General features: G+C 38.0%; 1 protein-coding gene across 2 annotated transcripts in view; it reads left to right on the top strand.

Annotated features, from left to right (window-relative positions):
• CNTNAP4 (contactin associated protein family member 4) overlaps positions 1 to 26,483 on the top strand; it is a 325,511-nt gene that overhangs the window by 243,629 nt on the left and 55,399 nt on the right. For both annotated transcript variants that reach the window (XM_054032729.1, XM_054032728.1), the window contains exons 11-14: positions 8,074 to 8,180; positions 12,537 to 12,656; positions 18,407 to 18,604; positions 24,547 to 24,703. In XM_054032729.1, coding sequence (XP_053888704.1) covers positions 8,074 to 8,180; positions 12,537 to 12,656; positions 18,407 to 18,604; positions 24,547 to 24,703 — 582 coding nt within the window. The remainder of the gene's footprint in view (positions 1 to 8,073; positions 8,181 to 12,536; positions 12,657 to 18,406; positions 18,605 to 24,546; positions 24,704 to 26,483) is intronic.

Raw genomic sequence — 26,483 nt, 5'->3', positions numbered from 1 at the left:
CAAGCTTATAAATTTATGGAATAAACAACTTCCTTCCTGTAACTGAAACTCCTAGTGCTGTCCTCATTGAGAATTGCAGTGGAGTGCTCTTTTAAAAGTAATGTGTAGCCTATTATATTTGTTCCTTGCAAGGAATTGTGAAAATGGGAAAGGCCATTTTTAGAGGCTGAGGGAATTCACCATAATTGTGCAAATTTGGAGTGTAATAAAGCTGATGGTGATTGATGTTTTCAATTTGCATAATAAAGAAAAATAACAAAAAATGTTTCCCCCTTCTAATTTTAAGTAAACAGATACTTATATGCAGGTCATATAAAACTATTGTTTTTTTCCCCTCAGAACATTAATACCCAAGATTAGTAGTGTAAGCCACTGCACTAGGGAGTAAACTCTCAACATTTCCAAACTACTGTACCCCTTTCTAGAGTCTGATTTGTCTTGTGTACCCCCAAGTTCCATCTCACCTAAACACACACAAAACTACTGTACCCCTTTCAAGAGTCTGATTTGTCTTGTGTACCCCCAAGTTCCATCTCACCTAAACACACACAAAATCAGATATGAAAATACAAAAGCATCACAGCACATTATTACTGAAAAATTGCCTACTTCCTCATTTTTACCATATAATTATAAAATAAATCAACTGGAATATAAATATTGTACTTACATTTCGGTGTATAGTATACAGAGCAGTATAAACAAATCATTGTCCATGAAATTTGACTTTGTATTGACTTTGCTAGTGCTTTTTATATAGCCTGTTGTAAAACTAGGCAAATATCTAGATGAGTTGATGTACCACCTGGAAGACCTCTGAGTACCCCCATGGGTTACACGTATCCCTGATTGAGAACCACTGCCCTAGAGTACTGTAGTTTGTCATAAACCTACATTGGCTTTGATTCATCATAGCTGACAATCTGCTCAGGGTAGGTTCAGAACTGAGCAAGTGTATACATTTCTACAAATTGCTTCCAATCTTTTTAAGAGGGTTCCATTTTAATCCATTCTGATGTCACTACTAGTGTCATTTCTATCTTTTGATATTAAGAAGGGAGTTTGCTGTTTTGTTCTTGTAGTCATTTCCCTAATTTTACAAATAAACTTACAGAGAGGAAACCTTCAAAGATGGAAGAATGCAAGACAGTCTGTTTAAAACTCTATCACTTCAATTAAGTTAGAATTGGTAAACACACAAATACTGGTCTCAGTATATAACAATGTATAGTTATAACTAGGGCTCTGTTTGTGTCACGGAGGTCACCGATTCTGTGACTTTCCTCAATGTCTGTGACTTCTGCAGTGGCCAGTCTGGCTGACCCCAGGGAACAGCCACATGGCCACTGCTGGCATGGCTCTGCAGCCCTGTGACCTCTCCATGACTTTTACTAAAAATACCCATGACTAAATCATAGCCTTAGTTATAACTTCTATTTCTGCCCTTAGTAGTTTATTACATATAGAACATTAATCCTACCTCTCAAATTTCCAGAGCTAGAGTGAGGGACAGAGACACTCAGGATACATCTACAGTGCAATAAAAACACCTGTGGCACTGAATCTGAGCCCAGGTCAGCTGACTTGGGCTCAGAGGTCTTGGGCTGCAAACAAAAAATAGCAGTGTAGACATTCAGGCTTGGGCTGGAGCCTGGGCTCTGAGACCAACTCTCCTTCTGGGTCTCAGAGCCCAGGTTCCAGCCCAAGTGTCTAGACTGGTCTGTCTCTTTCACTGCGTGTGAATGTACACTTATGGCTCCACTGAAGTCAAGGGCAAAACTCACCTTGACTTCAGTGGGGTCAGGATTCGCCCTCTGAATTGTTGGACCCTGATGGCTATGGAATACAAGGGAGGGTATAATTTCCACCCAAATTGTTTTTCTTTTTACTTGCTATCTCCTTTCTTTTTTCACTCTCCACTTTTTCTCTTCATTTTGTCCCTTTCCTCACTCTCTCTATCCAATGTTACTTCATCCATTACCTCTCCTCTTCCATTCTTTCTGTTCTGCATCTTCTCCCTCTTTCTCATTCCTTCCTATGTCTATCTCCACTGCCCCTTAATTGCCAAAGCATAGGAGTGCTACTCTTATTGTTATAGTAACAGGTCCACACACTCCAAATCTGACAAGCCATTTGCTCTTTTCCTGCAACACATGGATAGAGTCGGGGAAAGAGTAGATTAGACATCTCCATGCCTTGTGACACAGGAGGCAAACCAGAGTCCACTTCTGTCTCTCTAGTGCTGTTTCGTGCTCCATCATAATCTGTTTCAATGACAGCAGCATGTCATGTCATCCACTGTCGTCTTTTCCACATTTCACCAGGTGATATCCAGTCAAGGGCTTGTTTAGGAATATTTTTTGACATCTGTATGACATATCCAAACCACTTCAGCCTTCTTTCTTGAATCAGTGTCTCTACAGTCTACTGACTAGTCCTCAGTAACACATCAGTACTGATTACTTTAGCCCACCAGCGGACACCAACTATTCTTCACCAACATTCCTGATAGAATGTATTGTTTTCTGTTGTGAGCTTCTAGCACTAGGCAAGTTTCAGAAGTCCATAACACTATGAGTGTCACAATGACATTGTATAACTTTATGTTGGTTCTTGTGGGGATCTACTTATTTTTGCAGATGTTCACCTGTCTCATAAAAAGTCCAATGCCTTCCCAATTCTTGCTTCTGCCTCCTTATAGAATTAACCATCAGCTCTGATTGTGTTTCCAAGATATACAGTCTTGTTAACCATGCCAACTTCCTCGTTATCAATCACTTATGCACCATCATTGCTGACTCCTCTTTCAATGATCATGACATTTTTTTGTTTTGTTTTGGCTGATTCTTAATCTAACTTTGGCAGCCTCACATTGGCGCTGGTAGCAGTCTTTTTCATGGCATTGTCTTCTTTGTCTAACCGAACCATGTCATTTGCAAAATCAAGATCTTGAAGTTTTCCTCCACTCCACATAACTCCTGTATTTTCCTTTGATGTTGCAGAAAAGAAGGGGTGATAAAATGCATTCCTGCTGCACTTGAGTGACAATATCAAACCAAGTGGTCTCTCTACTTTCTGTCCTTACACAGCATTTTGAAATGTCATATGGTATCTTGATCAGTGATACTATCTTTCTAGGAAGCTGTTATTGTTGCGAAATCTTTCATAGTGACTCTATAAATGCAGTGTGGGAACTATATTGTGTATCTCAAAGCCAAAAAAGGTGTGATAAAAACAGGTCACCATCAGGATGGAAAATAGCCAATAACTGGGATGTCCAGCCAAATTTGTTATAGTTGATATTAATTACTCTCTCTTTTAAAAGGGAGACTGAACTTTATTTGATGATCTGGCACTACTCAAACAACTGTTCCCTCTAGCAAGTCACAACATCCAAATAAACCCCTTCTAGGATAATAATCAATTTATTTCCCCTCACTAGGGTCTTCGGCCCCTAGTCTGGTCACTTTAAATTCAGCCTTTTGTCCCAAACAAGCACCATGCCCTTCTTTGGGGTGACCATATTTCCCAAAGGGAAAATGGGACACTACATGGGGCTTGCCCGAATCCGCCTCCCCCAGCAAGGCTGGCATTGCTGCTCGCCCAAGCCCTGCCTCTCCGCCCACACGACGCTGGAGCTGGCGTCGCTGCTCGCCTAAGCCCTTCTTTTCAGCTCACTGCTTTTTGGGGCAGGGTCTAGTAGGACCATGGATCCCCCAGTAATGAGCCATAAATGCATTCCATCACGGTCAATAACATATCAATTAGAGAAAGAAATTGGTGCACATCTCAGTCATTATTTTACTTTTCTCCATCTGCTGAAATGTTCTTCATTCTAATTTTGATCACCTCTTTCATTCATTATTGCAATTCCTTTCTACACAGCCTTGTAAATATCAGCTTTCAGGTCTCCAGCATGTTCAGCATATTGCTACCCACCCTATCCATTCTCATACCAGGTTCATTTCAGCATCCACTTCAGCATCCTTCATTTCATGTTAGCATCCTTTCTTTTGTTTTTAAACATGGACTTAGTCTAGACATTATTTCTTTTGACCTCCTTCACATAATCCCATCACCTTTGCTTTATGTAGTTTATCAGTCTTCCAGTTTCTTTCTCTCATTAACTCTGTCTCATTTCAAATCCCCACTGAATATATGCATTCTTCTTTGCCTCTCTATATTGTTTTGTTTATATCTATTAAAGCAACTTGTATTATACAATCTGTATTGTATTGCATGTTCAATGCATCTATTTTCAAGTATTCTCATGTAAGAATGTTTTTTACATGGCTGGGATGGAAAGGGAGTATGTTAGCTTCAATTTAACAATATCAGGGTGTTTCTGTTCCCAGTGAAGGATGCTTCCCCACAGTTGAAGTCAAGCAAAACATCTTTAACTTTTTGGATCTCCTCATATCCTTACTTAACTGCACACATATGCTAGTCTCTCCCCTTTACTAATTTAACTGTTCCCAGACTGTTTTTTTTTTTTTTTTTTTTTGGTCTGGGGAGATCTCAATATATTTGTCAGATTTTAACAATAGATCCAGTCTGTTCTTGAAGTTTTTTCTCCCCATCATTAAATGTTCTGGTAATGTAGCATCTGTCCCCACATTCCCCATAGTTGATACAATTGACAATATTCTGGAGTTACTGAGGATTTAAATCTGTGTAATGAACAGCAATAATTGGACTGGTGAATCTAGTGGTCTTTTCTGAGGAACGATAGGTTCACTGAACTTCTACTAACATAAACACAAGTTACTCTTTGTGTATTGATTCTCCATGTATTTGGAGGAGAATAGACCCCAAACAATTCATCATACTCATTTCTTGGGTTGCCTATTGGTCATTTCCTTGTCCTTAGGCACTTGGCCATGTTTTCTCAGTCTCTGTTTTTTGTTCAATTTTCATTTAACTTTCTATGATTATTCATTTTTAATATTTTATTAATACCTTGCAATAATCTTTCCAATCCCTCATTTTGTGCTTACCTTGTTATGCCTCTTTCCTACTCATCGCTCTTGGCTTGCTCCTTCACTTTGCCCTTTTAATGGTATTACAGGTGTCTGTGTAGCTATATGGCTCATAAACCCTCCTGGGTATACAAATATATCTCTTCAACTATTACTCCTTAGTGTTCTTTCTCTCTATTTTTCTATCCATTTACTATCCTATTTATTAAATGCTAATTACACACAAACCATCCCAAAAATAGCTTTAAAGGACAATATGTCAGTTTAAATGCCTTACGAAGTTATTGCATTCAGTATCTGAGGAGAGAATGTCAGATGCATCTGACATAATTACATCCTCCCCTACACAGAGATGTAAGATGGCTCACAGAGAATTATTGCTGTTGGTGTTTTGCCCGCAGAAAATGGAATCAAAGGGTTCAAGTGGAGATGTAAGTTCTGGAGCACTAGGAAAGCCGATGAATGTACTTTAATCACAGATGAAGGAAATAAAAATAACACAGGTTTCCATACATGTTCTTTACACCTTTGTATCTTTACACATAATTTGCAAACCTAATAAGTAGAGTGTTCAGGAAGGATGTCTTTAATACATTACTGATGTGTAAATTTCTACATTCTTTCTTTGAAAAAGATGTATTTGTGTTCTGGTTCAATGTGTTGTTTTGAAGATTAGCTTTTGATTATCTTCGGTCTAGTGCTTTAGTTTTCAAGTTACACATCATCTGTAGATGCCATGCACCTAAAAAGTATGCTGCCAAGTACCACATGGCAAATGCCAGATCCACTCTCTTTCTGGTGTTTTTGGAATAAATGGAGCATTGTAATTTAGTGAGAAATGAGCTATGTTTTGGAGCAGCATCAATAAAAAAGGTTTACTAAGAGATGTGTTTCTTCATAGAGAGGACTATTGTAAATCTAAGTTCAGTCAGGGTTGCAATGAATTAGATTATTTGTATGGCATTCTTTTGATTTATCTAGTGACTATTTTGTGTTATGAAACCTATAATGGAAAATTCAATGTTAAAAAGTCTTAATTATAACTTAAATTGTTTCTAGTTATACTAAACCTGGTTTAAGCATCTTCAATAGCACCTAAGTTTTTGGTCTTGTGAAGACTGTTAAAAAGATAAATTGAAATGGAAGGGGAGTCAATATAAATGGCAATCATGTAAATCCCTTAAGATTTGCAGATACTGATATATTTCAGTAAAGGTGGACGCTAAATATTTACTAGGAGAAACAACTGCAGCAGGATGGGGAAAAAAAGTGCTGAATGACAATTATAGAAATGGCTTATGAGTTTGATTGTTAGCATATGTGTGAATGTTAAAGCTGATGACTGGTCACATCTATACAGCATTAAAAATAAATCATTAGGGTAGCTCTAAATACCTTTACTATCCACATTTGTTCTGCAAGAACAATTCCTTCCAACGACATCTATTTAGTATAACAATAGTTCAGTCTCAAGTATACCAAGATTATTTTTATATCCCAAGTCAGAATTACTCAGAAATTATATTGCAGCTAATACTGAACTTATCATGCAGAGCTGAGATGCAGAAACCTATTGTGCAAATGAGGTAGGAGCTAAAGGTCAGCTCCTTAGATTGTATTCATAGGTATAACTATGCTGAAATCAATGGAATTAGATTTATTTACATGAATCAATTTTTCTCCTTTGGAAAACTCTCCTATCATTTTGTTTCTAGATATGTAGGAAAGATTGGGTTCATAAAGAATTAACAGTAGTGGAAGTAGGAATCTGAATATTCACAGACAGATGAGTACACTGAGGCATTTCTCACACCCCTAAACTAATACTTCTCTATGTTTATTAAATGTACTGAAAAATAGCATTCAGATAGTGTGAAAGAAATTGTTAAGCTGTCTTTTTTGTTAAAATTATTATTAGTGATTACCCTTAGCAGTAAAATCTCCCTATACATTCTGAATAACAATTAAGTAAAACATGAAGTCTCCAACTCAGTATCTTTTTAATTAAGATTGTGGAAAAATATTTTTTTATTCTTTTATCCTCTTGCCCCCAAATCATGTAGTAGTTTGTACCTTATACTGAGGGACAGTCATGCAGTTTTCACCATTGAATAGTTATGACTAAATTTTCTTCTTAGTTACACCATTTAAATCAAAATTAATTCACTGAAATAATGGAGTTTTTCCATGCAACTGAAAACAGAATTAGCAGTCTGGACTCATCCATAGTACCTCACTGTAGGATCTGAGATACTTAAGTGTTTGCCTGTACTTAGATTAGGAAATAACTAAAGTATCTCAGATACTATTGTATGATAACAGTCAGTAAATATTTATTTTCTGATGATGACAACTGCCTATTCTTATAGTTTCCTGAAAAGAAGTATTTTATACTTCTCATGGTCATATAATAGGGACAATGATCCACAGAATTACTGTATTGTGATGAAAGATCTTATGGAAGAAAATGCAGCTGTTACAAAATTTGCCAGTGAATTATCAATGTTAATGTATCATTGGTGTATCAATTGGTACCATACTTTCATTGGAGAGCCTTGCTGGTAGCCACTATGAAAATTATATATGTTTCATGTTCTTATTCCATCATTAGCATCCTTAGGAGCAGTGACTAGAGTCTAGTGGGGGAAGATAAAGGGGACATTCCTTTTCCCCAACTTTCTTTCAGTCCTGTTGATATCTTCCTGCAATATGGCTACAAGATTTATGTATTTTCACTGCAGGTCTCTCACCCATACATACAACATCCACCTTTGCACCTCGGTTATCATCTTTGTCATAAAGACCACCTTCATGCTGTGGTAACTATGGTTACTGTAAATGTCATGTAGTTGTACTAAGGTGACACCTTAAAGACTAACAGATTTATTTGGGCATAAGCTTTCGTGAGTAAAAACCTCACTTCTTCGGATGCATCCGAAGAAGTGAGGTTTTTACTCACGAAAGCTTATGCCCAAATAAATCTGTTAGTCTTTAAGGTGCCACCAGACTCCTTGTTGTTTTTGTAGATACAGACTAACATGGCTACCCCCTGATACTTGTACTAAGGTGAATATGTTTCTTTTTGCCCTTTTAGATGTTTGCCTAATTATTGTGAACATGGTGGTGAATGCACACAGGCCTGGAACAGCTTCTACTGCAACTGTACAAATACAGGTTACATGGGGGCTACTTGCCATTACTGTAAGCCTAAGACACTTTCTTATACTGTTTTAGTTATGAGTTATTTTACTGCTACAAGAAACATTTTTTTTTATTAAAAGGCACGTCAGTTTTGTTAATATTCACAAAGAGTTGATGCAAGGAAAGAGTCTCAAAATTGTCTAAAGGATTAAGGAGCACAAGTCCTATTTCAAGTCAGTGGGATGTGTGGTCCTAAATCCCTTATGTGTCTTTGAATATTTCTCCTTTAGTTCTTAGATTTCATGATTTACTTACTGAGGACCTGATTCTCCTCTCACAGTGGTATAAGGCCCTGATTGTACTTAACTTCACTGCTTTTCAGAAAAGGACTAAGCACATGCTTAACTTTGAAGTCAGTGGGGTTTAGCATATACTTAAACTTTAGCACATGCGTAAGTAATTTTCAAGGAGTAACTTCAAGGGAGTGACAGTGTGGTAAGACTGGTGTATATGAGAAGATAATAAGGCCCTGTAAACCCAATCTAGCAAGCACATCACTGACCTTTCACTCATCTGTAGGAGTTTTGTACATGGAGTCCTTTCAGGATCAGCCTATATAAGAGAGAACTTCAGAAAATATCAGTGTAACGATAAATGGAACTGAATGAGTTTCACACCCGTGGTCTGATTCTTGTCTTACTTTCACTAGTTTAATATGACTCCAGTGATTTCCCAGAAGGTGATTTAGATTTCTACTGGGATATGTGAGATGAGCATGAAGCCCATTAGTTTTTTCCTGTTTACTGGGACAGTTTATTAAGAAAAGTCATTAGTCTCAAGTTCTCAGCATGCATACTTGAAAACAATCTGCCTAAAGCACTATAAAAGGAATTTTGAAAATGCCAAAAAGACTATACATTATTATAGCCAAAAGAAAAAATTGTGTGGTTAAAACAAACCCATCTTCACACAATTTATACAATCCCTGTAGCACAATAGTCATGACTTTCATAGAGCTTAAGGCCAGAAGGGATCACTAGGTCATCTAGTTTGATCTCCTGTAACAGCACAGGCTACCAACACCACCCAGCATCCACACACTAAACCCAGCAACCAAAATTAGATCAAAGTATTATAGCTCATAGGAGACCTAGACTATTATGTGCCACTGGCACAGAATAGGAGGGACCAAGGAGCACCAGTGCTCGATGTTTCTGCAATGGCAGGGAAATGATTAAGTGAGATATACCCAGATAATGCTGACAAGTGAGCCACACTCATAGGCTGGAAGGCAAAACCTTGCGAAAGTCACTGCCAATCTGACCTGGGGAAAAATTCCTCCCTGGCCCCACATATTACAATCAGTTACACCCTGAGCATGTGAGCAAAACTCAGCCAGCCAAGCCAAGTGCTACCTCAAAGCCCTGACCCACACTCCCAGTGTCCCATCTCCAGGCATGGCCATCCAAAAAGCCTGCCAGAATTCACTCTGTTGGGGAGAAATCTCTTCCTGACCTATGCCAGGGGCCAGTTGAAACCCTGAAGCATGAGCTTTAGGAACATAAGACATAAACCGTAAGTGCTGTTGAGCCAAGCCCGCTACTGCCACCAGGGCCGGCTCCAGGCACCAGCGCAGCAAGCAGGTGCCTGAGGCGGCCAATGGAGAGGGGCGGCATGTCCAGCTCTTCGGCGGCAATTCAGTGCCGGGTCTCTCAGTCCCTCTCGGAGGGAAGGATCTGCCACCAAATTGCCACCGAACAATGAAGCAGCGGCGGCAGAGGTGCTGATCGTGGCTTTTTTTTTTTTTTTTTTTGCCGCTTGGGGTGGCAAAAATGCTGGAGTCGGCCCTGACTGCCACAAACAACCTGGTCATACAGTTGTACTCATAAATTTGTCCATTGCGCTCTCTCTGAAAACAAGTTAAGTTGTTTGCCCTCAAAACTCCTATTGGGGATCATGTGGAGGGTAGGCTCCTGGTCTGTTCTGAAAAATTTCAGAATTTGGAAAAACTGCTTGTTTCCATTGAATGCAAAACCTTATAAAGATCACCTACAATTATTACTCTTTCTGTGCCATCTGAACTCTAAATGAATTGCTAGCTAGCCTTTCAAGATTTATGGATAAGGTAAAATTTTTATAGCAAGGGAAGATCATTGATGGTACAGACTTTTCAAAGATCACTGTGAGCTGTTCCTGTTGTATTCTATTAGAGGATGACAAGATTAAGCATCATAATTTTTAATAAATTATCTACTTAATCAATTGATGACTGGTGTAAAAAAAATGGATGGACTCCATCATTTTCTAACTTTTCATCAAGAGCCCAATGGTGTGTGTATAAGGTATATGAAAGTCGTCCTGCTCAATTTTTTAATGTTGAAAAATAGGTATAATACATTTTATTAATAATAAGAAAGCACTGTGAAGTATACAGTAGATATGATATAGTAGTTGCAGCAGTATAACATTCTGTCCCTTTAAATTTGTTTACAGTAGTTTAGTAATGGTTCCAACTGTACAGTCTTATGGTGCTGTTCTGTCAATAGTCTCAAAGTTAAGGGCCGTATCCTTCCCTTATTCTATGAACTACACTCTCATTGACTTCAATGGGAGTTCTGTGCAATTACAGAAAAAGAGAATATGGCTGTTTAGTTATTGAATAAACATTGAGACTCTTGATGTAATAGGCCTAGCAATGAGTTCTTGATCAGTGGCAACACTGTGAAGCATGAGACCATACTCCCAAAATCTGCTTTAGAGGAATTATAATTTTCCATGCTGTCACTACTAGTATAAAATTCAAAATGGATATGCTGATATGCTATTGCATACTGCCTCTATAGTACTTTTATCCTTTTATTTTATACTGAGAATTGATTTAAGGCTCTTTACCCTAAGGAGCTATAATTTGAAACTTGTGAGTGACCTTGACTGTGCCTACTGGATATTTCAGCAGTGGCAAAAATGGTCCATTTAGTAATCTTTAGCTAATGAGGATGTTTATTTTCCTTACTTTATAATTCAGTATTATGGACCCAATCCAATATGGCTGATCATATTGTAATGCATCAGCAAAAGAACTGGGAAAAAATGGCACTCGCCTAACCCCAGGTTATATCATAGAACTACCATCACAATTTATATTGTGGAACCCTACTTGATAGAGGTGCAAAAGACCAAATAGACAAGTAGATTGGCCTAGCAGCTTTCTACACCATTTCAGGGATCAGACATCAGGGAAGCTTACGTTGTTTCTGCCTCTGCTGAACCTGCTCTGTGGATTAACATTAGATTTTAGCTACAGTGCTGTCAATCCTAGCACTTTTCAATAATGTTACCTTATTTTGTGTAATAATATACCCAGTTGTAAATCTGAATAAATTGAGCTTAAGTAGACAAATGTTTTGGATAAAAGCCTCCTTCAGTGTTCATAATTCATACTGTGTTGTGTTCTCATTTATACAGGAAATTGAAAAGTGTGTGTTCTATGTTTTATTTTGTGTATTCTTTTTAGAAATGTCTTTTTTTTAAGTATGCATGATAAAAGATATCACCTCATCCGCCTTTTCTCTTTGTTTGTTAAGGAAAGTTTATTTCTGACAAAGTACGTTCAAGTTCAAAAACAAACAGTTAATTGGAGAACTGTACTAGGTAGCAATGGATAATTTAAGAAGGTTTAACTGATGCACTTCAGATGTGCAATTATTACCCAGAAATATTATTTTACTTAGTAGGGTGTTGCCATTTAATTATACAGCTGGATTCATTAGTCCAGTTTCCAAAGGTTTGGTCATATAAAGCCTTCTCAGATCACTACCTCTTGAGTGGTGTAGAATCAATATTATGTGGGATTGAAGAGCCAAAATTTTCTCTGTGCTGCTTATTTACTCTTGGACTGCAGACTTTGACAACAAGCTTACCCTGATACTGAAAAAAACAGAGGAAGAAACAAGGTCTTCCCAGCAGCCAAAAGCATGAGTAAAAAATTTCACGAAATAAATACGTCAGTTAGAATTGCTGGAAATACTTTACCACTGCCAAATTGTATGGAGATCTGATAAAATTGAAAAGGTTAATGTTCAGTTTCCAAGTTCCTCATAATCTATCCAGTTGCTAAATATTACTCATTTTGACCTTAAATGATTGGTTTTCATAGCCATTTGTTCCTCCCTAAGACCCCTAATTTAGGAGCCAAAAAGCAAATCCATAAAAACACCCATTCAGATTTTTTCCCCAGTGAAATGAAATTCTATTAACTGATGCAAATAATAGTACAGTTTTTTATTGTGTGACTTCCCCTGTTTTCCTCACCTTTGAATGCATTTCATATTGTTCAACTTCCCACATTTTTTCCTTGCCCTAAATAAAAGGTAAAATAATGCCATTACGTTTGTGATGGAAGATGTTCTTTTACAGCCATCTATGAGCAATCATGTGAAGCCTATAAGCACACAGGGAACACTTCCGGCTTTTACTATATCGATTCAGATGGAAGTGGCCCCTTGGGACCGTTTCTTGTATACTGCAATATGACAGGTGAGATGATAAACTTCCTTAACTCACAGCTGGGATTGTATGCATGCTTATTATATCGAAGCAAAGTAGGAAGTTTTGTATCTCAAGAGTTTAATGTATATGTATACAGCAAAGTGAAGGTGACTCCTCTACTCAGAATATTTGACAAAGAATTAAGCAGAGAAATTAGAATAATAAGACTCAGACTGTGTAGCTAACACTGGGTTCCTGTTGTGCTCTGCGTAAATGGGACATATGCCCTATTTGTGGAGGATTTCAGACTAGTTCATTTTCTGCACAGTTTTGATTTCATGAAGCTAGATCTTACTTCTCTGCAGGCGTAGAAGAAACTGAGATATAAGTGAATTTTCGGAGGAAAATTATTGATTTTTTTCCCCCTACCCTTATGAAAGATTGTAATTCAGAGTTGACCTTCAATTGGTGGGACAAATACTGATATTAAACGTTCTCTTTTGAATTGTGTATTACTTGTAATTGGTTTGGGTAGATTTGGTTTAACTAATTGGACTCATAAAGTCTCATTTTCAAAATATGGCCTTATTTTTTGCACCCTGTTATTTGCCTCCCCCCCCCCCAATGAGTGGATCAGTAAGGTATTTAGACATCCAATTGATCTTAACTGTGCCTACTGCTATGTGTGCCTGCAATTAACCATAGATTGTAGATGCTGAATTAGTTCAAAATCTAATATGCTTTTCATTTTTATGCTGTGTTCTTTTAGTTTTAATTAGTTTTACTTTTGTTTGTGGTCATTTTCTAGCAATTTTCACTTTAAAGTTTTTCCAGCACTATCCCAGTGTTGCAGTGTTAAGGTTATAAGCATTTCAAGGTAACTTTTAATTAAAAAATTAACTGTTTATTTTGGAAACAATAGGAAAAATTAATAGAAACATTTTTTTGGTCTCATGTTTTATAACAATATATTTTTACAAAACCTAAATTTTAAGGCAGTTTACATGGGCAACTTTATTTCTGGTACTTTTGAAACTTTGAGTGCTTGATTTTTCAACCATATTGATATTCTTTGAACATGTGTTTATTTATTGAAGGATTGATAGAAGTTTACCTCTAAGCAAAGCCACTCGCTGAGGTTTTCAAAACAGTGTAGGGGGCTTTACACATATCTTCCATCAAAATAATGGAAGGTGAATGTGAAACTTCCTTTGATCTCAGTGCGGCCGGGATTTAGATAACACTGGAAATCTCAGCCGCTAACTCTGCCTGAAAAAACAAAGACTGTGCTTTGACTTTTTAAGAACATGGTCTGCCTGATATTGGTAACATACTTTGGATTAACAATTAGTGAGATCACCAATATAAGTATCTGGCCCCTAAAAAGAGAAATCAGAGAGTGCTAGCTACATTGTTAATTAATATGAGGTTGAACCAAAGAACAAGCTCATGGAAGAAAGACTCCAGTGTCCTTAAACAGTATCAGGAGGAAACCAGCTCTCCAAAGTACAGCTTAGTGTCTGATTTATCCTTCCTTGTGTATCCATGAACAGCTGCTAGTGCTTCTATCAGTCACTCTTTATTCAACACATTAAGCAAATCTCATTGATCAGTTCCTCATCTAGAGATGCAGCCTGACAGGATGAATCTACTATATTTGTCTTCTTCCCAGTTTCCTCATGACTTTTCCCAGCAGAGGCCATGAAGGCAGATGCCCACATTTCTTGCAATGCTGTCTTGCTATTGGCATTCATGTGGCTTTATTTTTTGGCAGCTGGGAGGAAGGTTCCTTTACCCTCTCTCGTTCTTAGAGGTCAATTTCAAAATCATAAGCCTTGGGTCCAAAGAGCCAGTCAAGATGACAAAACTTTTTTCAGAAATATTGTTCTTTTAGTTTCGCCCCTTCTGGGGGTGTAGAAGTAGATGTAACAGCTGCCTTGTTTCTCTCTTATTCTTTCCAGTTGCTATGAGCTGTGTAGAAAAAAATAGCTCTGAACTTGCTCTCACTTTTAGCTCCCTGTTTCCCAACAGCTCCCTGTTTCCCAACAGCACTAGCGTGAATCCTTTCTTCTAGCAAAACATTTACAAGTATTGGTAATAAATCTGCATATATAGATTAATTTAAGTTCCTTATTTGATTAATAGGCATCTGGATGCTTCCCATAGGCTTTTTGCTACATGCTTATCCTCTAGGTGATTACTAGTTCTTTTCTTATTCTAAATTTTCCTTTAGTGTCAGTCATACCCAGTTTGCAAGAAATATAGGAAATAAAGTACAGGGGGCACAGGTCTGCAGAACTGTTAGAGTTAGAAGGAAAATATTGATTAAAGCCCAAGGAGAATTGAATCCTACAAATATGTTCAGTGTGAACAAAATGGTTAAGACTACAGCAGTGAGCTCTTACAGAAGGTGCAAAGCCAGCAAGGACAGAGGGCGATTAACATTTCCAATGTCTACTAGAATTAAGTTGGGTATAAAGTCCCAACAGTTTGCTGAACTGCTGATTCTGAATTTGACTCAACTGACACAAATCAGATTTAAGAAGCAACCAGTTCACTCATCTTTAGTCTCAAAAAATAGTTTTAGATATTTGGGTTAGATTGTACAGACCTTAATAGGGCCAGCTGAGGGCACAATCCCAGTCCGCCTCTCCCCAGTGTACAGAAGGGAATGTGCAAGCTGCATCATTCTATAGACAGAACAGTGTGCCGCATTACCTCCAGCCCCTATTTAAAGCAATTTACCATCCCTAGGGGAACATGAAGGAGGGAGTCTGCACTCCCTAAGCACAGTGATTGCTATTGTCTTTAACATTTTGTGGTGTGTATTAAAGCTTTCTCTCCTGGTCACCTGTGCTATAGTCATGGCCAGTCGGACTCTTTGTGTTCCTTGTGTTTTGTTAGTGTGGCTGAAAACTGTCTTTTATAACTTCACAAAGCACAAGCAAACCAGAGCATTACCCTGTTGCCACAGGTAGATTATAAAATATATGATTTTATTATATCTATTTTGTAACATTAAGGTTATTTAATTTATTTGCTGCAACTTTTACCATGTCTTTTACAATTTCTAAGTAGAACTGCTTTCCTGCCACAACTATTGTGAAACTAGAGATCAGTCTTACAATGATTAATGTAAGAATATTTATCAAATTTATCAAATGTTCTTGATGTTCCCGATTTGTCACCTTTGTACAATAGAGGGGGTCAAGTTGGAAAGAGTCCATATTACAGGAAGAAGTTGCATATCTTACATTTACAGGAACATACATGTGTCACTCTGTGGACATGCAGTACATCATGCACCAATAGATGGCTTGAAATCAATATAGATAGTAATATAATATCCTTACTACCATTTTTTTTCCAGTAAGATGACATTGAAAGGCATTTTTCACTATTCAAAAAGATCATTTGGAGTTTTTTTGCTCGTAGATAATACAAGAATATATCAACTGACATAGTAACACATAAGATGCAAACAATTTTGGCAATATTTTTGGAAATAATATTTTGATAATCTTTGCTTTCCTCTTGTCTCAATTAATCGTAGTCCCCTTCTTAAATACCTTGTGATCTGGGATCATTACAGAAAGTATGACCTCAGATCAATCCAGGTGATATAAGATTACTTATGGCTTTTATAGTGTATTGTTATTGTTGTTCTTTTTATTGAGGTAGTGTCCAAAGTTTCCAGTTAGAATTGAGGGCCCCCTGTTATACCAGGCACTATCTAAACACACAGGAAGGCAAAATCTCTGTCTTGAAAGTCTTACAATCAAATTTACAAACCAAATCAGTTAAATGGGCTAGATCATTCCATTTAACTGCAGTCTATATTAAGGTGCTGTTGTGATCAACATTCCCCTATGGGGATTTCCCGGCGTCATTCTCTCTGGGAAGCATTTGAACTAAAGATGGGCCTCTTCTTGAAAACTGGATAAAAACTTCCTTCAATTTAGGGGCTGTTCAGATTGGATCCATGTCTAAACTCCCCTGCTCACATCCAAAGATAGCTATAAAAAATTACTTTCAAGGCCAAGAGGTCACTAGTATATACTCAGTCAGCACCTGATTACTTTATATCTAATACATTTGAATGAAGACTACTTTTCATTAATAAAATAATAGATGTGCATCCTTTAAGCATTTATAGAAAGTGCAACAATATAAGACAAGGGAAGATATTGTTAGAGTAGTACCAGGCCTATCTGAAGATAACATAAGATTATTTTCCTCTTATCTTTAAAAAAAATTCTTGTAGTTTCCACATCCACTTGGTTTAACTATCCCTCTTCTTGAGAAAGTTTTGAGTTATTAGAATGTAATGTACATGCATCTAAATACCTCATAGTGAAAGTGGCTAGCTAATATGAACCGTACTGGCATGTCACTTTTCTTTCATTGGAAGCGTAGAACTAGATGACAAAAATGGCGTAACTGATCAGCTCAGGCCCTTCTCAGTACTCTGCAAGGCGTTTCCATTACTAAATTAAGAGAATTCATATCAGAGGAGGGTGCAGAGGATGGATGAATGTATAGAAACAACAATACGCATAAATTCCAATTAAATTTAAAAACAAGCAAGAGGCGCAAGGAGCTGAGAGTGAGACGGTGTGCTGCTGGAGGACTGAGGAGCACAAGCGTTATCAGACACCAGGAGGAAGGTCCTGTGGTGAGAATAAGGAAGGTGTTTGGAGGAGGCCACGGGGAAGTAGCCCAGGGAGTTGTAGCTGTCATGCAGCTGTTACAGGAGGCACTATAGACAGCTGCAGTCCACAGGGCCATGGGCTGGAACCCAGAGTAGAGGGCGGGCCCGGGTTCCCCCCCAAACCTCCCAATTGACCTGGACTGTGGGGTCTCCCAGAGGGGAAGGTCTCTGGGCTGTTCCCCAACCCACATGGTGAATCTCTGAAGCAAGAAAATCCACCAATAAGCGCAGGACCCACCAAGATAGAGGAGGAACTTTGTCACAATACATATTTTATTTTATTTTACTTAAGGTTTTACGCTTATTCTCCCAATAAATGTCAGGAAAGAAAGACATTTTGTGTTTTAAAAACAGCCCCAGTACACATCATACATTTGTGTAGATAATACAGATGATATTTTAATTGCAGTCACACATGTCAGAAATTATAGTTATCATTTGATTTTGGGGTGGCTGGAAGCACCTGTCTTCCTCTCTGCTTCACAATAAATATAACACCTGGATTTATTCAGTTTGTCCATTGTTGTTTCTGGTATTGTTTTTTTTTTTTTTTTTTTTTTTTTTTTTTTATAGGGCAGTGCAAAAGTGAGTTTTGGCCATTGCTATAAATTCTCTAAGACAAATAAATTATTCAAAAAAATAGTGTGAAATGTTGTGCAGATAATGAAAGCCTGGATATAACTTGGTCTCCATTTATATACAAGGTATACCTTGGAGAAATAACCATAGGAAAAGTTTATTACATTTTAGCTTAGGGTCTGTAATTTTTACTCCATTACACTTCAGCTTAGGGTCTGTGTATTGTTTGGAAAATAGATATTTGGTTCTCTTAATCTCTTTGACTGGTAATTGTGCAGGACAGAATGCACAGTACAGAAGTTTCAAAAAGGGGAACATTGATATCCTATCAAGAGTATTTAATTGCAGGACGTTTTACCCAGACATGTTGTGTTCCTTTTCACATCCCCAAAAGGACAGGAAAACTCACATTAATCCCAGGTGTACCTCACTACACATTTTATTTCCACTGCTAACTTTTGCAGCTATTTTACATTCTGCATTACTTTTTCCCTCCTTGTTTTGTAAGATACGACTTGGACAGTTATACAGCACAACAATACGGACTTAACCAGAGTCAAAAATGCTAATCGAGAGAACCCACATACTGTGTTCTTCAAATATACTGCCACCCTAGAACAGCTTCAGGCTACAATTAACTATGCAGAACACTGTGAACAGGAGCTTGCTTACCACTGCAAAAAGTCAAGGCTTTTAAATAAGCGAGGTAAGTAAAGCAGACAAATCTTATTATGTTTCATGATACTATAGATATTTAATTTAGCCAAGGTTATGGCATTTTGCCACTATAGTTTGTAAAATCCTTAAATATCAAGCAAACAAGTCCCAAATCTATAAATTGTTGAGTGGGATTTGAACCAGAAAAAAACTAAGGTAAGTTCATAATGAGCTTCATTCAAAGCATTAACTTCTTTCAAAACCAACTCCTACTTTCCATATCAGTATATAATGCCTGCATCTGTAACTTTCACTCTATGCATCGAAGCAGTGAGGTTTTTACCCACAAAAGCTTATGCCCAAATAAATCTGTTAGTCTTTAAGGTGCCAACAGACTCCTTGTTGTTTCAAAACCAATGTCTTCCTTAAACCTACAATTTAATAGAAATTATAACAAAGCCTTTCCTGACTTGCCTCTAGGGGATTTTTAAATTTTAGTCAAAAAATGGTTAACTATTGAGCAAACATTTGGTAAAAGGAACACAATACACTGCATAAATATCAGCTGAAGTCTTTCAGATACTGTGCATCGTATAGTGGTTGAATTTGCAAATGGCATGAGGTAAAGTATCGCAGACATTAATATGCCAGTGTCCAAAATACACAAGCACAGAGGTAAAGTAAAATGCTAAAAAGATAGGAAAAAAAGTTATTTTATGAAGGAAATTACAGGCCCTTCTGATGTAGTCAAAGAAATGTTAACAAAATATCATAACTAGATTGTTGTGTTCAAGTCTTATTTTAATTCTCACCAGGTAGAGTGCAATCTATTTAGTTTATTTTAATTTTGAAAATGTATTCTAAATTTTAAAAATATAACTTGAAAAGAAAGATTATATTCCTTGTTCCTTTGTTGATATGTAGATGTTGCAAATCAAGCCTCAATTGTCTCCTCTGTCACAAAAAATCTGTGAGAGGCAAATAGTCCACTAGAAATTCTAAGACTCATGTCACACACCATACTTGCCATTCTCCTATCAAGGGATTTTGTGGTACTACAGCAGAAAACTGGTCATTCCTCCATGCTCTGTGAGCTCTACTTCTCTTAGCAGAATGGCTGTCAAGAGCTAAGCAGACTTTAGCTCTCCTCTCTGTATCCTACCCTCCCTTCAAAGAGGTTATGGAATGCAATGAATTTCCGCAGAGAGTAGCATTAACTCTCATGAGAATTGCTGCTCAGAAATCTACCAGGCTTACAGGTGAGCCTACTGCATAAAGCGTTGCTTCCCTGACACTACCTCTCCCTCCCTCCCTCGTTCCTTCCCAAACTCCTTTCTGACATACAGAGCCCCAACTCCATGGTATACAGGCATCTGACTCACGATATGTTTTATATGAATACTACTACAGTGATCACCAGGGATTATAGTACAAAGAAGTTACATATCTTAACTCAGAATCTCTTCCTGACCAAATGGCCAAACATTTCTAATCTGATATCAAAGTACCCAAAAGGTGCCCCTCTCTTCACACATAGGCATAATTCCCACTGACTTCAGGGGGAATAAATCATATTGAAGGATTGAATGCAGGATCATGCCCAATTTCAGTTAGGATTGCTAGGATTAATACAGTCATTTCAGAACTGATAATTTTAAGGCGAATGTGAGAGATGAAAGTGTTTGCTGAGCAAAAATGCAAGACTGTAAGACAGGTACAGAAAGGAAAAAGAACAGTCCCACTGAGACTCTAGGATTCTATACATTTGTATTCAGGGTTGGTGAGGGTTACATATATATGTTTTATCAGCAAGTTAATGCAGTGAAAACATTTGGTCATATTAGACCCTGTCTCATTTTAAATCTTTTCATGCTAGAAGTAGTAAAACTCAGCGAGAAAGTATTTTGCGGAATTTGTAGGACTTTTTAAAATCAGTTGTAACAGTGATAACAAGAGCAATATCAGATAACGTTTCCCATGTTTCTACACAGTGCACTTTCACTCTGTTCTGGAAAGGACATTTCTACAGGTGAGAAGGTAGATCAGCCTCCAAGCCCATTCAGTCTTTGATTTCTGTGCTGAGACTACTAATAAAAGTACCAGTTGTCATAGTTGTTTTTTGTGATGTAGACACTAGGGATGAACTAACAGCTTCCATAAAAAGGAGCATCAATCTGTACTTCATCCTTCCTTGAAACCAACCCAAACCCAACTTTTTATTATTTTTTTAAGGGTTATGTTAACTTTTCCTCCCCCCAGACTGTTTTTATTTCTGATCTCCTGGGAAACAGAAAGTAACAGAAATATAGTGAGGAGGCCTGTTATCTTGGGCCCAGATCTTCATATCTGCCTGAGCTGAACTCAGAGAAGCATGGGGAAGGTGAATCTAACTCACAAGCCCCCTGTGTAACTCAGGGATTGTCAGCATATAAATCGCTCCAACTATATACTCTCTAGCAGAAGGCAAACAGATAATGGGCTGAGGACTTATCTCTAGACCTATACAGTCTAGTTTTGTAGACACACAAGATTTGGATAGATCAAATAAGCATACAAACTTTGACATGCTTATCTTAAATAAACTCTGCATCTTTTGAGTTGTGCACATTACTAGTGATAAATAATTAGAATTAGTGACCATAAAGAATTAGAAATGAGACCATGACCAGGACGGTGCCAGCCTCTTTCCGGCAGGGAGAGGGCTGAGGTGGGCCTCAGCTCCTGCCCCCAACGGTCCCGCACCCTGGCGAGGTCAGAGTCTGGAAGTCAGAGCTGGGCAATGCATGGTGCCAGCTGCTTGCAGGCAGTAAAAGCCACCAAGATTGGGGGGACTGGTTCTGGGGCCGGCAGAGCCCTTGGGGAGCAACGACTGTGGGGGACAGGACCCAAGAGCCCAGGTTGCAATGGGTCAGTCAGGCCATTGTGGGAAGCCCTAAATCCTCCGCCTGACCTGGGCAGCGCACCGCGGTGGGCGGGGACACAGATCAGAAGCTGTTCTCCGACACCTCTGTCCCCTGCCCAGGCTTAATCCTGTGCTGCTACTGGAACTGGGTGCCTGGCCAACAGCCGCTGCTCTCTCCCCGCTGCCTTCAGAGCTGGACATACAGAGAGTGGCAGCTGCTACCAGAGGGTTATGCGAGGGTGGGGGGGAAGGGGTGAAAGCAAACCAGCACTGCCCCTGATGCTGACTTTAGAACTCAAACAAAGTTCAGGCATGTTCACAGTTTTGTGCAGACTATTACAAATATAGAGGAGAGCGACAAAATTTACATTTAGTTCCAGGATCAGATTTCAAAACCTACAAGTTCAGAGGACTTTGGATTCTATGGTTTTGTTTAGATACTAAATGGAGACTGTCTGCTAATTTCATATGTCACCAACCTGCTGCCAAGTGTTGGCATGTCTCTAAAGATATCATCAGCCAGGATTTCCACTCCTGAATGTCAGCTCGCTAGTGCAAGACAGGCAGAACTCCCCAAATTCTTGAAGAGTATGGTCCCTAAGGACTGTGGTAGCAGAATGGAGCACAAGTCAGCCACCACATTGGTATGTGATCATCCTCTGACTAACCACTGCCTTTTGAAACTTCCAATGAGTTTCTTGTTGGCTACAGTCACCTTGTAGGAGCTGCATTTGCTTCAGTTGCCATTTGGCTTTTTATTCCCAGGATTCTTATCCACAGAGGACTCCTCTGTTGTCACGTATATTTCCAGTGCATAACAGCACAAGGATAATGACTCTTGTGGGAGAGTCATACATTCCCCAAGTGTTTAGAATATATGTTGAGAAGCGAAGAAGAATACTGTAGCAAACTGAAAATACAGTGTGAGTTTTAGGGAGGCAAAATTAATCAACCTGATTGCAATTTTAGCATGTATCTTCTTAAATTAGCTATTTTTATTGCACTCTGAATATGATTTTGCAAGATCTTCTTTATCAAACATTGTCCTATTTAAGATCGCAACTGTTCATTCCCTGATTGAATGCATTTTGTGTGTGCATTTCCTTGGATCATTAGAATTACCAAATAAAGGAATCCAGTCACATATAGCTAACTACTATACCATTCTTGATATTTAAACAAAATCCAAATAACATCTTGCAGAAATATATAGCAAGTTCTCTTTCATTGAACAATATGAACACAATACAATATAAGACTTTGAAATTCAAATAAGTACATTATCAAATTGTCCACATAATTTTATCCCTCTCACTACTGTGATCCGTAATCTCCACTGGGCATGTCTAACAAGTGCAGCATTTGATGATAGTTATGTGAAATAATTTTGGGACATGTAGTATAAAAAGTAATTTTTATTGGAACAATTCTTAAGACTGTATTGCACTCAGTCTTCGCTATGTAGAGCATATAAATGATTCTAATGAAGAATTGCTATGCTAATAATTTTGAGTGTTCATTTTGAAGAAGCTGCATCAAATCCTTCTTTCCCCCATTTTGATTAGTAATATTCACTGCCAGAGCAGAGCTAGCTAATCATTATGATCCTTTAGTAGCTATACTGCTCTCACGCTAATATGCAAACAAATGTTTTCAGGATTGCTTTTAAAGATAGTCCAGTGTCCCCAGTTAAAGAGCAGGAATATTCACTCAGAACTACAGGACCAGAGTTTCTGAGCTGTTGAAACAGGAGAAATATCCTGGTTTTATATATGTATGTTTTGTTTTGTTTATTTTTTAAAGTGCTGTCTCATGAATAATTTATAAACCTTCTCTAGCTTTTCTTCCCTGTGTGATGGGCTGCCAACACAAATACCGATGCTAGACATTGATGCCACTGAGCATGTCTGACTTTTCTAGGAACTGTTCTCACTGTTTTTTAGGCCTGCTGAGCTGGCAGTTGTGTGGTAATGAATTCAGTCAATATGTTTACGAGCTGAGAGATTGTAAGCATAACAGAGGTCTTACCTAACAGTGAGTTATAATAAGCCATGGCAGTTGCAAGTAAGGTTGAAGCTGGGTTAAGTGCAAGCCTCTTGGTGTGGGCCCACTGCTGAAAACTTGAGAGCTTCAACAACACACAAACCAAGTGCCTCTATGAGGTACCATTCCATTTGACAGCACTTGTTTCCTCTCATGCCCTGACTTTGTATTCATTTAATCTTTCACCTTTCTTCACTCTCATTTAAGATGGATTACCATCATGCTTCATATGCGTTAGCAATTATCTTTTTCTGTATATTTTGTGCTTTTACTGCTCTGGTTACTTGGCATCATCTTTAAACTTAATGTGCAGTACTGCAGAATTAAGAAGACATCCAGCTCTATCATTTTACTATAATCAATGCTGAATGGATGCATTGCACAGAGATATAGTAGGCTCTGAGAAACTTTGCTGTTAGTCACTGGATACATCAACTGGGTTATGTAGCACAACCATTAACATGATTTCTACAGTCTCAGACTACATAAATTCTGCAGCTGTTGTGCGTGATCTAACTCATGACTACTGACATTTCTGATTCTCACCACACAGTAGTACTAAGCCAGATGCTTAATATGCAGCAAAGGTGTGTTTAGTATTCTCAATAATGAAATGAATCCATTTATAATGCGTTTTACTCTTCTCATTTCCTCACTGGTATTTCCATGATCTCAAATTGATCTTTGCCTCAGAGTATAAATTAATTTGATTTTTAGGGTGATGGCATCTCTTTTTTCATGTGCTATTTTAAAAGAAAGTACATAAATGGACTGCTTAAGATAAATGATTCTAATATCATGCCTGACTGAGCAAGGACTACCAGATCTCTTTTCCACTAATATAAGCAAAAAGCTGTGACTATCATTTAATCCCTGATAATAAAATATTAAAATGAATAATTGGTTAGCATTTTTAAAGTAATGTGGTAATTTTTTTAAATTGTTTTTTTTTTCTTTGTAATGCTTGGAAATTTGTTTGGGTGAGGGAAATTGGGAGGAGCAGGAACTGGGATCAGATATTAATTATCCTCTAACCTGTCTTTTAGATGGGATTCCATTGAGCTGGTGGGTTGGAAGAACCAATGAAACACAAACTTACTGGGGAGGATCCTTGCCTGATGTTCAGAAATGTGCTTGTGGATTAGAGGGGAGCTGCATTGATTCCCAGCATTACTGCAACTGCGATGCTGACAGAAATGAATGGTGATTTTTGTATTGTTTGCTTGTGCTCAATTCTTTGCTGTTGAAAAACAAACTCAACAATTATATAGGATTTAGCAGCTATGGACAAGCAGTGTTATTAGGAACAAAAACACACAAACCTGTAAGAATGCTGCTACCCCCAGTTCAAAATATGATTTCTCACCATCATTAGCTAAATTAAGGGGTTAATATATAATATTTTGCTGTGATTTCTTGTATTTAGTTGCTATTTGAGGATGATATATTTTTATATTTAGACTGTCCAATTTTCAGTAAATTGCTTGTTTTGCCAGTGGTTAAAGGCTTACATTTGGTATGTATTTCAGTTATTAAAATATTGAAGCTAATTGGATTTAAACTATGTATTAGTTGAGCAAAGCATTCATTTCTCATATTTAAGATTTTTTATTATCCTTTTTTCTATGCCTTTGAGTTTAGCAGTGTTCTTTAATAGACTCCACTAGATTCTTTATCTAAGAATTTAGAGGGTAAAATCCTTGCCTCATTGCAGTCAATAGGAATTTTGCAATTGACTTCTGCAGAGCAGAGATTTCACATAGTTCTGGTAGCTCGGCAGGCTACAGCTGAACTCTACTGGTATTTCAGTTTGCAAAACTCAGCTCCTCATCTAAACTCTGTATTCACCTTGCATCATTTATCACCAGTTCAAATACTGTACAAAGTAGATATGAGCTGAAGCCATGAAGCGAGATCTGAACCAGAGTTAAGACTTCTCCAAAGTTTGTGGTCGGGGGTTGGATTCAATGTTCTGTTTCAGTAACAGCTCTAGTCCATTTTAGTTAGTTATTTACAGAAGTTAGGCAATTTAAATGAAAAAAAAATCTATTAATGGAACTTCTTAAGTATGTTTAATCTATACAAAACCCATGTACCTAGCACGCAATGCATTGACACAGATTTGTGTTATAGTTGTGCTTGTGTCAGTAGTGTATGAATATTTACATTTTTGCTGAAGTCTTCATACTTTTCACACGTTTGGGAGTCTATAGTGGACCATGATGTTTCATTCTTACACAGTATGGCCAAGCAACCAGTGGGTCCTACTCAATTCAGTGTCAGCTGCTTGTTGCCCAGCATATTTTAAAATGAAGCCACTTATTTAGATATCTAAATTTGGATTTAGGAGCTTAACTTTAGGCACTCAGTTTTGAACATATTAACATATTATTGCTAAGGCCTTTTGTTTTACAGCATTTTTAAAGTTAGACAGAAAAAGATTTTCAAAAATTACTAGTGAATTTGAGGTCTTCAATTTTTTGGTTCCCAGACTGAGACATCTTAAAGAGGCCTGATTTTCAGAAGTGCCACACTCTGAGATTCCGGCCTGTTGATGGTGTCTGAAGTCAAGCAGCTAAAATCTGAGGCATCCAAAATCACTAGTTGCTTCTGAATATCTTGGCCAAAATGTTCATGTTAGGAAGGGAAATATACTAAAGAAAATTTCAAAAGACATCAATTTTGTGGAGTACTATGAATGACGTATGGTAAATGTTCTGAACTTAGAAGTCCTATCTTGCTCTAAAACAGTGGGAAGTTCCCCCCGGGTGCCACCTGGAACTGGGGTACCACTGAGCCCTCTGACCCTCCAGCCTGGTCTCCCTTTCACACTGTACTGCTGTGACAAGCTGCAAAGCCCTCCAGCCTGCACTTTCACCAGCATTCACCCAGGCAGCGACCTAAGTTACATGTAAACTGCGCCGCCATGCAGCAGCCTATTTAGCACCGCGCAGGTGCTTAGGGAATCCGCCCGGGGACCTGC

This window comes from Malaclemys terrapin, chromosome 6, assembly GCF_027887155.1.
Source record: "Malaclemys terrapin pileata isolate rMalTer1 chromosome 6, rMalTer1.hap1, whole genome shotgun sequence".
NCBI lineage: Eukaryota > Metazoa > Chordata > Testudines > Emydidae > Malaclemys > Malaclemys terrapin.
Note: the sequence above shows the minus strand (reverse complement) of the source record. Positions and strands in the feature narration are given on the sequence as shown.